The following is an 18,599-nucleotide window of genomic DNA, read 5'->3' as shown; positions in this document are numbered from 1 at the left end:
CGATCAAACTCAAGGCGGAAATGGGCGTGGCCTAGCTCGGCTGATTCAGTGCTATTCGGGGAATCTGTGGAAATGAAATATTTGAATGTGTGACATACTGTGTGGGAGTTATAGGCCAAAACGCATTGACGTTGGTTATAGCGCCACCGGCTGGCGGACATATGTGAGTTTCAAACTCCATCAAGGTATTGATACCCTGAAGCCACACACTGAATTTGGTTATCCTATCTTAAACAGTTTCTGAGAAAAGCTGTCAACTTTAACTCGGACTGACGGACGGAGCTCAAACCTATACTGTATATCCCTTCCACTTCGTGGCGGGGGATAATAATTATGAATGATTGGTGCACATTATAAAATAGACTGTCATGATGAATAAATCAGCTCAGAGGACATCATTCCCAAACATTTCCAGACACACACAGAGAGACGTGATCAACCTGCAGTAAACGCTGAAAGGAAAGCACAGCCTGCCACGAGGAGCAGAAGTAGATATTTGTAGAGGTCGGATGTTGATTTTGCTTCTTGTCAACACATTCAGAGGCCGTTTGGGGACTTTAAACCCTTCACTGGCTGATTGCTGCAATTTGAATCCGTATTCGGGCTTCCTCTGAGTCACAACTCATCCAAACGTGCAGAGAGCAGAGCTTCACCTCTCTGCGTCCATCACACACACACACACACACACACACACACACACACACACACACACACACTCACACAACAGCAGCTTTCAGCTTTAGGTTCAGTCCGACACAGTTCCTGTTCACCTGATCAGCAAAAAAGAATTGCATTATAACAGAAATATATGCTCACTTGCATGTTATGGGACAAAATCACCCATTCACAAACATTTTTCTCCCATAAACGGATCGACAATCGACGGGAATGTAAAATCTCGCACAAAATCTAGCTACGAAACCTTGTGATATGAGGAACTTCATCTTCTGAAATTGAAATAGCTGTAAACATGGACTAAACCCTCACCGACATGTTTGGGACAATATTTACAATCCACAAGAGTCATTCCATGTTGTTTCACAAATGGCCCACGCGCCTGGGTCTTAAAGATTGTTCCGTGAATATTCAATTGACACACTGGAATTTTTAGTTTAATCGGAAAAATACTTTTTGAGATATGGACAACTTAGTGAGGGGATATATGTAGATTTTTGCTCATGCTTATTTTCCCTTCATTTCAGCTTCCAATATCACAGTAACGACATCATATAAGAAACTGAAAGTTGGTACAGTAATACAGCTTCACCTACTCTCTCAAAATATACAAAAAGATCTGCCATACATTCTATCTGGTGGACATACCAGCTCCTCAAAATTGGAATATGTCTCAGCTCCCTGTAATGTGATCAGCTTAGAGCTATGAACATAGACTGTTCACATCACTAATGATTAGTCACATACAGTATATGCATTGGTTGGTACATTGTTGCTATTTTCACTGTCCCATAACTGCATGTGGGAACATAAGAAAAAACTTAATCTCTGTTTTAATTTAGAGCATAAACGTCACTCTGTCTTGGAATATAAAACATTTTGTTATTTCAACACTCGCTGATATTAAATATCCTTTACATGCGGTCAATGTTGCTTGTCTGTGTGTTAGAATTATTTGCGTGGGATGTAGTAAACGGATAGTCTCATGTGAAACAACGTTTTCTCACACTACGTAATGTCGTGATTTCGGCAGATTAACGGTAACTATCGTGTTTGGCAGGATTTCAGGAAGTTTAAAAACCTGTAATGACTCTGATTATGGAAAGACGATTAAACAGAAATGAAGCAGAAACGTGTAAACTTATCAGTAAACACTAAAACAGAGAAAATGTTGAAATGTTGTCAAACTCATTTCAGACAAGTTTGATCTCAAGTGGCCAATAGAGGAGGGGAATCAAACAATTTCAACATTCAAAATGCTTTGCATGTATAAATGAAATAAAAGTATGTAGTATATAAGGCACCGACAATATCCAAGACATTCCATGCCATTTCACAAATGGCCCACGCACTGAAATTGTGAAATTTTCACTAACTATTCCATGATTATTCAATAGTCACACTGTACATTTTTAGTTTGATTGGATAAAGACTTTTTAAGATATGGACAATTTTCAGCTTCCAATATCTCAGGAACTACATCACATGGGGAACTGAAATTTGATTATAAGACACAGAAACAAGCTACACTGGGCTCCAACAAAAATATACAGTGTGCCAATTTAATCATTAAGGAACAATTGGTCAAAATGTCTTTATTTTTTTCAGACTGAAGTGCGTGGGATGTCCTGAAAATTTGTTAAAATGACATGGAACGACCCAACTGATTTTTGGCTTTAGATTGCTTTTTTGTTTTTGTTTTTTTTCTGAGCTCCTATCATCTTTTAATTTATTTATGATGAACTTCTAAACTATTCTTTGTAGTGAAGTCTCTGTGCGGGCTGCAGTTGGTGGTACAGAAGAACACAGCACGGGCTTGTATGTGTGTGTGTTTGGCCACTAAAAACCACGTCTCCTTCCCCTGAAGCCTCTGGATAATGAGAGAGCTGCAGTTTAGGGTTTGATTTCATGATTTCAGCACAAACAGCTCCAAACAAAGCCGTCTGCGCTGCTTTCTCTTCTCCTTCACTCCTGCAGGCCTGATGGCTCACGTCAGACTCGCCGCCTCCAGGTCGACATTTGAATTCTTGTGCCTTTTGCTGCAGGCGACTGGAGCGCTCGCCTTTGCACCAATAACAAAATGTTTGTGAATGTGAGCGAGCGACACACGGCGACTCAGAGGTTTTATTTGCCATGAGGGGGAGAGCTGAATGAACTGAGAGATTTGAATTTCAGGACAGTCTCACACGAATGTGGTTTTTAGAGATTGTGTCCTGATTCTGTTGCTCCCGCGTGTAAAGCGGAGCGGAGCCAAATCATGACGAGTGATCAGCACCAGCCGCGGGAAAAGTGCTTCGATAAGGACGAGAGAGAGAAATTAATTAGGAGCTTTTTTCAAATGAGACTTTACAAGGACAGACGGTTTATTGGAGACGTTTGGCATCAGTCGGATTGTGTGACTGGAATGACAAACTGAGGCCAGCTTTTAATTATCCTTAACAAAATAAAACTACTAGATACAAAACACCACATGGTTTTAAACCAATCCAAGCAGACGTGAAATGACAAAATATTTGACCCTCCTATTATCCTTAGATATTCATAACACATTTTAACCTTGGGGTCAATCTGACCCCAGGCATATTTTCCTCCTTGTTGACCAAGTTTTTGTGTCAGACACTTTATTTATGTGTTGAATATATAAATAAGCCCTTGATAATGAAACATTGACCTGTTCTCTAGCGCCACCATCAGGGCAAACTTTTAAATTAAAATTCATTTATCTTGAATAGTTTTTATCCAAATCTTCTCAGATGTACTGATAACATTAATGAGTATGAACCCTATTGGTTGTGGTGATGATATGACCTTTCCTGCAGCGCCACCATCAGGTTAAATCTTTCTTGCAAATCTTTTCTAATTTGAGGTGCACATTAATGACTCACAGAATGAACCATAGTGATTGATGTTGGGAACTCCCCCTTTTCATTTTAAAGTAACATAGTTGGGGTTATTCACCATAAAGTCCTCTGTCTCCGACACATCCTCCTCTACATGACTTTTACTGTGAAAGAGCTGTTCCATGTCATGTATCAACTCTTCACCTGCAGGTGTGATTATGTAAGGTCACATGGGTCACAGACAGACAAGTCTTACACAGCCAAAACAGCTTGGGGTCAAATTGACCCCAGAGGAACACCAAATTGTGTATTCAGCTCATTAAATAAATATTACCATAATGATTTTATGCTTAATTAATTGTACCCATCAACTTAGAAAAAGTCATGAAATATGAAACAAAAGGGGAAAAAAAGGCAAGATGAACATTGAATGGATAATAGGAGGGTTAATTACATAAACTGCTCCTGGTCCCTAAAATTCAACAAAGCACTTTATTTTGAAATGCTGATTTTTAACCCGTTATCAAATTTGCAGATTTAACTTTATTTTGAAGTGCTATACGTGGCCCCTGTGTTGACTTCCATCCATTTGCACGGTCTACTTGAAGTAGTTTTAAGTTCAGTTCATACATTTTATTCTCAGTTCCAAAAAAAAAATAGTTCATAGTTTATCCTGACATTAAACTAAAGCCCCTGGGTGGTATATGGACTGAAACAAAATTTGATGTGAAATGTTTCCAAGTTTGAAAAGTTAATACACCTTTAGGACACTGTCCTAATAATTTATCATCAAAACATTCTTTTTCCCTCCTATTGTTGAGAATATTCAGTATTCTGCTGCTGCTGTGGACTGAATTGGCCCCTTTTTGAGTTTGATATTGACGTTGTCGATGTGCACAGTTGCTTCTTGAAACTTTTTTCAGAAAATGTGCTTTGATCTCCTGACATGTTTCGACTGTATCAGTCTTCCTCAGAGGCATCTACTGATTGCTTTGATGTGTCCTTTCAAGTTATTTCATAAGGAAAGCATCAAAGCATCGACAGGGGGCGTGGCCGGCCGTAGAGAACCCAGTAGATGCTTCTGAGGAAGACTGACAGTTGGCAGTCGAAACATGTCAGGAGATCAAAATACATTTACTAAAAAAATGTTTGTCTGAATAAATGAAACCACAACATATTATTTAAAAAATGTGTTTGTTTAAAGTTTTAATAATTATTTGGGGGAAAGGTGAAACATTTTTTCACAGTATTGTTTATTCTCCTTCCTTAAAGTCTAGAAAATAGATTTCTAACAGACTTACAGTGATAATAGTCTTTAATGGAGGAACTATTGCCCTCAGAGCTTGTTTAACATGAGTTGTGGTACCAAGGGTTTTTCTGCTACATCACAAAATAATAACAATAATAAATGATAATCAGTTGAAGTGAAAGGCTTGTGTTCCATTAGGTCAACAGGACAGAAAACAAACACTTTACCATGACATTAAAGACAAAGTCACATCACTGAATCAGAAATGATGCCCCAGTGGAAAGTCAATTTGTACAATGGATTCAGAAAAAAAAATGTCTCACAAGCAAATGACGGTTATCTAAAGGCTCCATTTGCAGTGAAATTATGCGCTGAGCTGCTAATCACCGCTTGGACACGTCTGAGTGCTGAAATGCAGCAGCAGAACCTGTTATTTCATGGTCCACTGGTAATTGTACGCTGGCCTGAGTGGGCGGACCAGCACTGAAACGCACAGTGGGTTCGGGCAGCACCTGCTTTTCTGTTTTCTTGGAGAAAAACAAACGCACACTGCGGTTTTCAGCTTTGACAGGTTAGGCCTGAACATCAGCTCAACAATGACTCATAACTTCTCCAGGCCTGTACCCTCCACTGGGATATTTACATGCCCCCCCCCCACCCCCACCGCACCGATGTGTCCTTGATGTTTGTGTGTTTCACCTCCATATATGTCTGTGTGAATGTGAGGCAGCACTGCAGGCTGCGTTTAGTGTGTTTCTAATGTTTAACTCCATCCAAACGCCCACATCAACACGGATCTTTGTAAATACAATTGAAATGAGAATTTAATAACATTTTTTACCAATAGAAACACTTTGTTCTCATATATACAGCAAACTTTCATATATTTTGTTCTGGTCCCTGTAACACAATAATTGTGCAATAATGGGATTTGCAGAGGCTTTATTTTGAAATGCTATATCATGCCCCTGCAATTCTGCAGGGCTTTTGTTTGAAATGCTGTTTTTAGCCCTCTATATAAAGTTATTAGCAGGAGCTTTATTTTGAAATGCCATTCCTGTCCCCTGTAAGGCAAGACTGCAATTTTGTAGGAGTTTTGTTAGAAATGCTGTTTTTAGCCTTTACATTATATGTGTCAAATTCAAGGCCCTGGGGTGCAACACCAGCCCTTTAGAGCACCCAATTCAACCCACGGGAGAAATGAGAAATGAAAGAGAAAACATGAATTATTGTGTAAATTACCAAATAATACAACAATACAATATTCACCAATCAACAAAAATGAAGGGCACAATTATGTTATAATTGGTCTTTTTCACCCTACCTAATTCCACTCCTGGCCCCTCTAATGCAATACTGCAATGTGTAGGTGTTTTATTTTGAAATGTGTTCCTTACCCATAATCAGAGTTGGGATCAGTTAAATTTTTCAGTTCCAATTACGTTTTCAATCCATGTTCAATTACAATTCAGTTACGAATACAGTGACTGGTTCTTCCTTTTTACAATTAAAGTATGATTATTATTAATAATAAGTCAATTACAATTACGTTCTCAATTACAAAAATTATATTACAGTTAATCACAATTACTGAGTCTGAAAGAAATTTCCCCAATAAACTTCACTTTCCTGTTGTGTTAGCATCTCTTATGATTAGATTAGATTAGATTAGATTAGATTAGACTTTCTTAATCCCTTGGGAGGGCTCCGTCAGGGAAATTACATTTCCAGCAGCATTACAGAAAAGAAAAGCAGCAAACAAGGTTGAAACAATATATAAACACAGAAATACAGAATATAGAGAATATGTACGGGGGCAAAAAAACTCAGAATGTACAGATATAAATTTAAAAAAAAAAAGGTTGGTGCTATAACGGGTCAGTTTGACCCAAGTCTGATATCAAAATAAAAAAAAAATTATTTATCATTTAATTTGATTTTCATCCCAAGTTTTTCATGAAATTAAATTTTATTAAAATTGGCAGATTTTTTAGAATTTTTAGCCCAATTACAATCACAAAGTTCCTTATCTAAACACAAATACAACTCAATTACAATTACAACAGGAACCATTTTTTAAATCACAATTAGAATTATAACGACACCATAATTGTGATTAATTATCAGTTATAATTGTAATCACGTAATTGATAATTAATCAATTATGGCGTAACTATCAGCAACTTGCAAAACCCAGAGAACAACTACTGATTCATAAGGACACACACACACATGGAACCCTCTGACTGGTCTGCCTCAAAAACCCTTTGACTAAATAAACCCTGTGTCCACATCTGACCAGTAACCCTACAGCTTGACTCCGTCTCATTCCATTCAAAACCGCCACAATAGCATGATTACAATTGTAACTGACCCCAACCCTGCCCATAATGTCATTTGGAGGAGCTTTATTTTGAAAAGCAGTGTGAAAACTGCGTCTTTTAATATTCTGTGTGTGTGTGTGTGTGTGTGTGTGTGTGTGTGTGTGTGTGTGTGTGTGTGTGTGTGTGTGTGTGTGTGTGTGTGTGTGTGTGTGTGTGTGTGTGTGTGTGTGTGTGTGTGTGTGTGTGTGTGTGTGTGTGTGTGTGTTGCAGCAATGCAGTGTTTTCATGGTTAACTCCATTCAAACGCCCACGTTTGACAGTGTAGCATCCTGACCTGAAGAAAAAGCTGAAACTCCATTAAAGCGTTTCCTGCAACACACACACACACACACACACACACACACACACACACACACACACACACACACACACACACACACACACACACACACACACACACACACACACACACACACACACACACACACACACACACACGCACACACACACACACACACACACACTAAAGCGTCATCAGGGAGCCGTTTCATGCCCCTGCAGCAAACAGAGCCAGTTGAGCCTCTGCAGCCATCCTTCGTCTCATTTAAATACACAAACACAAACAGGAACAGGTGACTGACTGCATCCCAACAACTATTCTGCAAACTCAACCTCTTCATTCCATTTTCTTTTCAATTTTACCCTCCAAAAAGCTGCCGTGATGAAGCTTCCCACTCAATTTTCCTTCCTTCACATATTTTCACCAACGTGAAGCCTGTGAGACATGCATTAGAAACACGTAATGTACACAATATGCAAATATTTTAAATGCCATAAAACACAGTGACTGTACAAAATATACACTGAACAAAAATTGCAACTTTTGTTTTTGCTCCCATGAGCTGAACTCAAAGATCTAAAACATTTTCTATAAACACAAAAGACCTATTTCTCTCAAATATTCTTCACAAATGTGTCTAAATGTGTGTTAGTGAGCACTTCTCCTTTGCAGAGATAATCCATCCCACCTCACAGGTGTAGCACATCCAGATGCTGATTAGACAGCATGATTATTGCACAGGTGGCCACAACAAAAGGCCACTCTAAAAAGATTCACTGAGACAGTTTGTGCAGAAATTCTTTGGTTATGCAAAGCAGCTGTCCAGGTGGTTGGTCTCAGACGATCATGGAGGTGAACATACTGGATATGGAGGTCCTGGGCTAGTGTGGTTACGGTTGTGACGCCGGTTGGATGTACTGCCAAATTCTGCCGTCAGCATGCCAATCGCACGTTACAACATCTGTGGCGTTGTGCTATGTGATTAAACTGAACATTTATAGAGTGGCCTTTTATTGTGGCCAGCCTAAGGCACACCTGTGCAATAATCATGTTGTCTAATCAGCATCTTGTGAGGTGGGATGGATTCTCTCTGCAAAGGAGAAATGCTCACTAACACACATTTAGACACATTTGTGAACAATATTTTGTGTTTATAGAAAATGTTTTAGATCTTTAAGTTCAGTTCATGAAAAATGGGAGCAAAAAAAGAAGTGTTTCGTTTATATTTTTGTTCAGTATATGTTAATTCATTTGTTGTTATTTATTTCCCGCTCGAGTCGTGACTTGGTTATTCTTCTGTTGCGCAAATCTTTTTCAAAAACATAACTGGTGACCCGACACTGCACCCAGCAGCTCGTGTTTGGTACTGCAGCAAAAATAAAGCAGAAAGCAGCCACGGGCCTGATTTTATCATGAATTTACAACATTAAGCTGAAAATAAGGATTTTTAATGACACGGTCATCATCACAGAGCTAAAAACAAGTAAGAAGAAATTGTAAATATGACGTTACATTTAATTTTTTTTACAGCAGTCTTATGTGTTTTGGACTAAATGCTGGGATTCATTGGATTTTTGGATGTGTTAAGAAGATTTTGAGACTTTTGATGGAATAAATTGATTTTTTTCCCAAGTTTGACAAAATAATTGACTGTGTTTGCTGATTCTAAGTCAATTAGAATTGTAATCTTGTAAATGATAATGAATTACAATTATGGCGTAATTATAACTAATTGTGATTTTAAGAATGTGTTGTAATCATATTGAATTGTAACTGAGTTCAGATAATTGGCTTGGAAATTCCATAAAAAGTTTGTCAATTTCAATTTAATTAAATGCAAAACTTGTGACGAAAAAAATTAGATAAATAATATTTTTTAGTGTGTTTTTTATTTTGATTAAAGACATTGTGACATATGTACACATAAGAGATGCTAACAGAAAGCAAACACAAGCAGAAGGTTAAGTTTTATGGTTTCACTTATTTCAGATTCAGTAATTGTGATTACTGTACATTTAATTGAACTTTAGTCATTAAGAACATAATTGCAATTGACTTTCAGGGGATAAAAAATAATCATGATTCAATAGTAATTGGGAAAAATGTCGATCACTGTATCATAACTGAATTGTAATTGAACAAGAATAATTGAAAACGTAGTTGTAACTGAAATATGTAATTGACCATTTAAGAAGCATTTAATCCATTAAGAGCGTGAATGAGTTTTTTTTTTTTTTTTTTTTTTAAAAAAAAAAAAAAAAAAAAAAAAAAAAAAGAGCGTGAATGAGTGAGAACATGCAATTTGACCCGTATACAGAACGCGTCAATGCTAATTTTTATAGTCAACGTTATGGATTATGTTACTAATCATTTTTGCATTATTGTATATGTTACAAACATTGTGGTTGGCGCCAATCTCGAGATTGTCTATATATTTATTTCTATTTTGTCTTTTGACCCCCCCCCCCCCCCCCCCCCCGGTAAAAATCTCAAACTCCGTCTATGTGTGTCCTGTCCTTTTCCAGCCCCAGAGATGGCTGCATCTGCTGTTACCACGGAAACTAGGGAGGGGGAAAAAAGGGGGAAAAAGCATTTGTTTTCCCTCCAAACAGCACAGACGTTTATGGCGCGTTGGTCCGAGTTCACCTGAGGATTTCCGTCTGTCACACAGACCTAACACAGCCAATCCACATCAGAATAACAGCACAAGAGGGCACTTGGGGACTCACACACACACACACACACACACACACACTGATTTGACAAGGAGACTTATCATTGGAACATCTTAGTGCTTGATTTGTTGCATGTTGGACCTGCCGTCCTTTTCCGTAATTGGGCCGAGCCTCCACAGGTTCTCACTGAGCACAAATTAACATTCAGACAAAGTTGTAACTGCAGCAGCAGAATTTTAACGACTTCAGCTCGTCCCAGACACAGACTCCAGTGTAGCAGCATCACCGTTATCATCACCGATTAATAACATAGCTTTAATTAGTCAGAGCACAACTTTGTTTACCAAATGTTACGATAAAAAGTAGAGAAATGATCATCAATGACCAACCTTTGCTTTTTGGCAGGTAACATGTGACTCCCACTGTGATTGGTTACTGACAAGTTTGAACTCAGCTGCAACAAAGAGGTTAAAAACCTGGTTTGAAGCTGATGGAGACTTTATCAGATAAAGACTTAAGTAGCGTTCAGATCGAACGCGACTTCAGCGACTATAGTTGCTTAAATTACCCGTGATGAGTCACTTAAACATAGTCGCGCTCTTTGCTCGCGTCGTCGCTTCATCTACCCTCGGTGACATGGGGAGAAACTTGTTGCCGATTGGATGTCGATAGACAGCGTCACTCAAAGTCGCTTGAAAAGTTCAACATTTTCAACTTTGAGCGACTTCCAGTGAATCAGATTGTGTTACTGGAATTGTGTTACGTCACGTCATCTGAAGGGAGGTTGTTGACCTTGCCTCGTTTACATTTATTTTAAATGTAATCTAGAGACGCAGAAGTCGCTTTCACTGTGAACCAAAAGCGATGTTTAGGCTACGTTCAGTTTTTCTTTGCCCATATACAACCTGTTGGTGTTCTGTTTGAACAACCCAGACCACTTTCATCTGTGATCCTAAATCTGAATCTCAACCTTGGGGTCAGCACCCCATTTGGGCTTGCGAGACACTGGGAGAGGGACGCCAGATAACAATAACAATTGGCTGCAAATACACCAAACTTGCCATATTACAACCAATTTTCATCACTTTTTCTTGCCATGTGTTTGCTTCTTTTAATGCTTTTTTTGCTACATTACTCCCATTTCTGCCACTTCTCTATCAAGTTTCAATGCATTTTCTGCACATTTTTTTCACTTTCAAAACATTTTCAGCACTTCAAAACCATTTCCACCTAATTTCACATACAGTATGTTTACCCATTATTGCCATAACCTATTTTCACCATATTTCTTTGGAGAAGAAACACAAGAAATCACTGAAAGAATGAAGTAAAAAAAACTTCTATGCATCCCACATCCATTTCCCACAATCCAATGCACCAAACTTTTCTGAGGCCTACACTGTGTTAGAAATGCCACACTCTGTATGTACTCCAAACTCAATGAGTATACACTGTCTACTATATACTATAAGTATGATTAGGATGGTGAGTGTTCCCACTGAAGTATACTACTTTCCCAAGATGCATTTGGAACCTACAACAACAAAATCCTGAATCACACTGAGGCTAAAAACCTCTGTTGATTCTCCACCTTTACTTTGAAAGTTCTGAAAACATTTGAAGTGAGAAAGTGACCAAGTAGAATAACAACATGTGCTCATTTGATCCATAAAACTCACAGAAACACATTTCCCAGATAGCACGCATACGTCTCGCCGATGTCGGCCTCAGATCGTGCGACGGCATCGTACTCCTAATGCGTCGAAGAAGCATCGGCTCATAGCAGTGACATGGTTTCCCAGTGGGCGGGATTATGTGCTCATTTCATCGTCAGCAATAGGTCGGCTGTGGGCCGGCCCATGCGCAGATCAAATTCGCGCAAAATATTCTGACATTTTGGAGATTCCATATTGGCCACCATTGTGCAACTGACAAAACTTCTGGTTAACTTCAAAACAAGATCACTATTTACAAAAGCGTTAAAAAAAAAACTGATGGAAGACAAGAAGAGGAGCTTTTATTTTGAAAAGGGGATGTCCGCAATGCATTATAGGTGCACACTTAAAAAATGTCCATATATAGGATACAACCGTGTATTTCTCACATACTCAATCTAATGCGGATGCACTACATACTCCTTTTGACATCAAACTTGGTATGAGTAGTAGATTAGTATGCAGCAGCTTACTTACAATAAGTCCTGTTTTTGCTATATTATTTACTTTGAATAAAACCTTCCTGTGGGGCGGACTAGATGCTCTGGCAGGCTGAACTTGTCCCGCGTGCCTTAAGTTTGACATATGTTCATTACAGGCTTTCAAAGTTCATACAATTAACTATTGTCATTAATTTTATATTTATACACAGCAGAAATGGCTGAAACAAGCACACACATGATTTTGTGTAAGATTTGACGTCCAGCCATTTGGTACTCTTGCTATAGCTAACATTAGCCCACCCATTTCACAGTAAGAAATATGGTGTAAATATGTGATATTGTCCCATGTGGCTGAGGGTTTAGACCGTGTCGTACATAGTAACATTTCAGAGGGTGAACTCCATATTTTGTCAGCCTGTGAAGCTATATTCAATGTCAGATTGCCATTCCTGTTAGATTTTTAAAAAAAAATAAATAGAGATAATTTAAAGGGGTGTAATATAGAATTTCAACCAAATTTGCGCCACATAGAGGTGCAATTTGCACAAAGTCCAAAGCTCAAAATTCTGATCTTTGTCTTCAAAGCGTTCCAGACGCAGCATTTTGAAATGTTTCCAAAGCATCGCTGAGCCCGATATTACTAAATACATTAATGTTTGTGTGATTTGTGGCTTTCAAGCACCCTATAAAATTGCGACGCAGTTTATACCTAAAAGCATCCTATACAGTAGCCCTTTAGAGAAAATCATAACAATAATAATATTGCATTTTCTGTTTAAGGAAATGAAATTCTGTATTTTCCCTGCATGTAAGTACTTAAATACTTGTTTGAGCAGACCATGTGAGACTGTGAAAGAAAAGTTCACCCTGTGCTTCTTAGCTGGATTATGAATGAGACTATTGGACTTTTGTTGCTTAAACCTTGAATTTCTTGAATTGTACAGAAATCAAAGGCTTCTCATACATTATATAAATCACTCTTGGATCCTGATGTTTCATCCCAGCTGGAACGTCTGGGATCTAGTTCAGGAATGGGAAACTTTTATCACAGAGAGGGCCACAAAAACGTGTCTGATCTGAGGGCCAAACTATCTACAATTACTGGTATGTCAGCATTAGAATAAAAATCAAAGCATCAATACAGGAAAGAACATGGAGTTTTATTATTTATTTATTATTTTGTTCTTGTTGTTTATTTGTGTATTTTTCAGTTATTTTTGTGAATTTCTGTCAATTTGTGCATTTATGGAGTAATTTTCTGTATTTATGTCGTTTTGTGTGTTTTTGTGTGTAATTTTTGGAGTAATTTTCTATAAGTGTTATCTTTTATTTGTTTAGGTGCTTGTTTTGTGTGTCTTTGTTATTGTGGCACGTTTGTTTTATGAGTCGATTTGTGTTTGTCTATTTGTGTGGTTTTGTCATTTTGTGAGTTTTTCGAGTCATTGCGTGTTTTCATCATTTGTTATTTTGTGTGTTGTCAATGTGTGTATTTCTCTGTCATTTTTTTTGAATTTTCTGTTGACTATTTTTGTGTTTTTGAAGTATTTTTCTGTAATTTTGTTTGCCTGTGTGTCTTTTTGTATACGTGTTGTCTTTTGTGTGTTTAGGTGCTTGTTTTGGGCATCTTTGTTGTCATTTTGTGTCTGATTTATGAGTCAATTTGTGTTTTTCTGGAATCTATTTGTGTGGTTTTGTTGTTTGTGTAATTTTGTTGGCATTTTCCTGTCGTTTTGTGCATTTTTGGGGTCTAGGTTACCCCAATTTGTTACATTCTCTGTGCATTTAGTCTCAACATTGAACTGTTTTAGTCCGTCTTCATTAATTCATCCTTGAATCAAACCAAGGGTGATTAATGTTGGATAAAACTCAGTCATATGTTCACACAGTGGCTCGTCTCTACGAAACTGTAATAATGTTTTACACAGAGGATGCAAACATTAGCTGGGGTGAGTAGCCTGTGCTAATGAAGCTATTCAATAAGAGAGGCTTGAGGGGGCGTAACGGCTAACAGAGGTGCTATCGCCTCTATCACACTAATGTGATCTCTGACTCCTCCTGTTTGTATCAGTGGTGCAGTTATCACTGCTGGAGTTTTCAAAGTTACTCCTCACAGAACTCTTCAGTCAGCTTCTTTCTTTCTGATTAAACATCCAAACTGGTTTTTTACTCATGGACAAAATGCCAAACCAGAAGCATGAGCACTCCTTCACAGAAATAGAAAGAACATAGTTTGGGTTACAGAGATGGGCAATTTTATCACAAAGGTGGGGGGGTGGGGGGGTTACAAAAATGTCCACATTTATGTAGAAATATGAATAATATTGGGTCATTCCATGTCATTTTAACACATTTTCAGGACGTCCCACACTCTTCGGTAAAATGTAGAATACAATAAAGTTGTTTATAATAAATATTATGTTTTTCTCATGCAACGGTTTTTGTTATTTTTATGTTACTAGTGAAAAACGCACAGAAAAGAAAGACATAGAGGACAGCTACAATGGCCTCCTGTGAATGATTTTCAGTGTGTGAGTGGTGAAATAACCCAAAGTTGGGGTCCAAAATGAAAATGAAAAAATTGTTTTATATCCCAAGAAAGAGTAACTTTTCTACTATAAATTAAAACAGATGCAGTTATGGGCCTATTAATAAAGTTTAAAAAAAAAAATTGGGATTTCAAGAGCGTGTCACCCAGGAACCAATGCATACAGTATATGTGACTAATCATTACTGATGTCAACAGTCTATGTTCATAGCTCAAAGCTGATCAAATTACAGGGAGCTGAGACATATGTAAAGTTGTTTACTGAAGGACCAAACATGTTCCAACCCAAACACACACTTTTTTCCAATTTTGAGGAACTGGCATGTCCACTAGATAGAATGTATGGCAGATATTTTTGTATATTTTGAGAGAGTAGGTGAAGCTGTATTACTGTACCAACTTTCAGTTTCTTATATGATGTCGTTACTGAGATATTGGAAGCTGAAAATGAAAGGAAAATAAGCAGTTTACTGAAGGCCCAAACATGTTCCAACCCAAACACACACTTTTTTCCAATTTTGAGGAACTGGTATGTCCACTAGATAGAATGTATAGTAGATGTTTTAGTATATTCTGAGAGAGTAGGTGGAGCTGTATTATTATACCATATTTCAGTTTCCTATGTGATGCAGTTCCTGAGAAATTGGAACCAAAAATAAAAATCAACACATACCCCCCCTCACTAAATTGTTCTTATCTCTAGCTTTCATCCAATCACACTAAAAACTCTTACAGTGTGTCTATTGAATAATCACAGAATAACTGGTCAGATGAAGTTTATGAGACCAAAGTGCGTTGGGGAAAACCAGGGGGGGACAGAGCGTTCGCCATTGTCGGCCCTAAGCTGTGGAACGCTCTGCCCCTCCACGTCCGAACAGCCCCCACAGTGGAGTGTTTTAAGTCTCTTTTATTCTTCTTTTACTTTTATTCTCAGGCTTTTAACACTGTGTGAGTCGTGTGGTCCTCTGTGTCTTTTATTTTGTTTGATTGTTTTTACTATGATTTATTTTATTTATTTTTCATGTCATAAACATTATTATTGTATCTTATTTAATACTGCCGCAGCACTTTAGAAACACTTGTTTATAAAAATGTGCTATATAAATAAAGTGGATTGGATTGAAATCACACGGAATGACCTGATGAGCATTGACACAGGAAAGAAACAAGGGTTTTGTGTGTTTTCTTTGTTTTGTGTATTAATTTTGCATACAGTATGTTGTCATTTCTGATAGGGCTGATATTAATATAGAAAATCGGTCTAATATCTAAAAAAAATCAAAACACATTTTGTAACTTTTTTTTCTTCATTTTTTGTGCTGTTTTTGGTGTCAATTTGTGTGTTTTTGTTGTTATGTATAATTTTCTGTCACTATGTATTTTTATCAGGGATTTTGTATGCTGTGAGAAAGTTTGTGTCATTTTGTGCTCTTCTTGTGCATGTTTGGTGTCATTTTGCTGTCCTCCTGTGAGTTGTTCTTTTACTGTTTTATGTATTTTTCTGTCCTGTTAGAGTCATTTTGTGTTTACTTTGGGGCTCCGGGCCCTCAGTTGTACATGTGTTTAAGCCCATGTGTGCATCTTTTTCAGTTGTGAAGATTCATGTTTTGTTATAGATCCTGATTTATTTTGTTGTTAATCTGCTGGGTTTTTGTGTGGGTCAGCGTCCCTTCTTGAATACACAACACCCTGTGTCTTGTCATGTGCATAAAGTGCAGAGAATGAGGGCTCTCCCCTCCCTCTGGCTCTGATCGTGTTAAGCAGGTAAAGGAGCTTTTTCAAGGTTGATTGTGCACATTAGGCGCTTCCCTGCTTCCACACACCTGAGCCTAAAGAGTGAGTCTCTAAATAGCTGTGCAGAATAAACACTCTCTCTTTCATTTACATATTCTTCACACGGTTTTCCTTATTTTCCAAACCATAGATTGACAAATAAAATACAAAATGCAATGTACGTAATCAGATTTAACTGAAACACCTAATATTCCTGAAGCTTTTAAGACTACAGCTAAAATCCCTCTTAAAGTGCCTTAAAAGCCTGTCAAATTAAAGCCGTGGGAAGGCTTAACTGTCGCTGAACCACGTTATCAGACAATGAGCTGAGGCGTCGTCTGTCAGGGAATCAAATCAAATGCGCCGCGTCCTCGAGCCGTTGCTCTTTGAAGTGAGTTTTGCTGCATCGCAACGCTCTGCCGTTACCATGACAACAGGGATGGAGCAGAGAGAAGAAGAGAGAAAAAAAGGCATGCTGTGATGTCCTTGGTACCCCATCGTCGCCACATCTGGGCTGAGATTCAGCCAGATGTGGCGGGACGGGGATGAACATTTGACGGACAGCTGTGGCATCAAAACATCTCTCTCTCTCTCTCTTTCACTCGTTCATGTCGCACGCCCACTGTCCACTCTGCCACCCGTCCTGTTTTCATGCCAGCATCACCACGGCAACCAGGCGACAACACTGATGACATGCCGTAGGCTGATCAGCAAATATCAACAGTGCGGTTACATCATCATCATCCTCCTCCTCATCATCAGTGACCTCCTCTCCTCAGGCAGACGTTTACTCACATGTCTCTCAGTCGGATCAGGACCTGCTTGTTGTTGTTGTTGTTGTTGTGTTCCAGAGCCGTGTCTGAGAAGTCCTGCGTCTCCTCACTCTGCTGCGTCTCCTCACTGTGAACCTCCTCCTCCTCCTGCTGTTGCTCCTCCTCCTCCTCCTGCTCCTCACTCTCCTGTTGGTGCGTCTCCTCCCTCGCTTCTTCCCTCAGCGTCTCCTCCGACACTCCCATCCTGCACCGCTGCACCACAGGACCCTCTCCCAGTTCTTCTTCTTGTATATGTCCCTCTTTCTTCTGCACCTCCTGTAGCTCCTGCATTTTCTCCTCCTCCTGTTGCACCTCACACTCCTCCTCCTCCTTCTCCTGTTGCAGCTGCATCTCTGTCTTCTCCTCCTGTTGCATGTTGTAGAATTGCACCATCAGCTCTTCTCCAAGTTCTTCATCCTGTACTTGTAGCAGCTCCTCCTCCTCCTCCTCCTCCTTCATCCCGCACTGCTGCGGCACCTCCTCCTCCTTCTTCTTCTCCTCCTCCTCGTTCATCCCGCGCTCACAGGTCTTGAGAAGTGCTCACAGAGTGGAGTTGAGTCCCTGGACGTCCTTCGATCAGGCTCAAAACATCCCAGCCGTTCATCCGTGAAACTTCATCTGATTTCATCAATCCATAAATTGTCCTGGAAGATGTGATGTGCAGTGAAAGCTGAAGGGGTTAAAGGTTAAACGATTTTAGAGGAATAAGTGAATTAAACAAAAGCAGGAACAATTCAAAAATGATAAATAAAAAGAAAGAAAAAGAAGAGGAGAGTCTTGTGTGAAGCTCAGAGCTCCGGCACTGCAGTGACTGAAGCCATCCCATTCAATGTCCCCGAGCATCGCCGTAGCAACGCAAAAAAGGAAATTAACCCGTGATGAAAACAGAGAGGAGTGAGAGAGGGACAGAGTGATGGAGAGGCGTTACTGTGGTAACTCAACAACGGTTGCCAAGAGTGATGGAATCCTGCAGAATTGAAAGGCCCATAACTTTACGCAGCGTCTGCTTGTGTGTGTGTGTGTGTGTGTGTGTGTGTGTGTGTGTGTGTGTGTGTGTGTGTGTGTGTGTGTGTGTGTGTGTGTGTGTGTGTGTGTGTGTGTGTGTGTTGTGTGTGTGTGTGTGTGTGTGTGTGTGTGTGACAGTGATGATGTAATGTTCCTAAATACGAGAGTCACACAATCTTTAGGGGCTGCTTCTCACAGTGTGT

General features: G+C 39.0%; 1 protein-coding gene across 1 annotated transcript in view; it reads right to left on the bottom strand.

Moving 5' to 3' along the window:
- Positions 1-18,255, bottom strand: part of pde1a (phosphodiesterase 1A, calmodulin-dependent) — a 73,965-nt gene extending 55,710 nt beyond the window's left edge. Inside the window, exon 1 of the mRNA XM_028436926.1 lies at positions 17,375-18,255. Within this exon, the coding sequence (XP_028292727.1) occupies positions 17,375-17,904 (530 nt within the window). The 5' untranslated portion in view covers positions 17,905-18,255. The remainder of the gene's footprint in view (positions 1-17,374) is intronic.
- Between the last annotated feature and the right edge of the window lie 344 nt (positions 18,256-18,599).

The sequence above is a fragment of the Gouania willdenowi genome, chromosome 21 (assembly GCF_900634775.1).
Source record: "Gouania willdenowi chromosome 21, fGouWil2.1, whole genome shotgun sequence".
Classification (NCBI taxonomy): domain Eukaryota; kingdom Metazoa; phylum Chordata; class Actinopteri; order Blenniiformes; family Gobiesocidae; genus Gouania; species Gouania willdenowi.
This window is presented reverse-complemented; position numbering and strand designations above follow the sequence as displayed.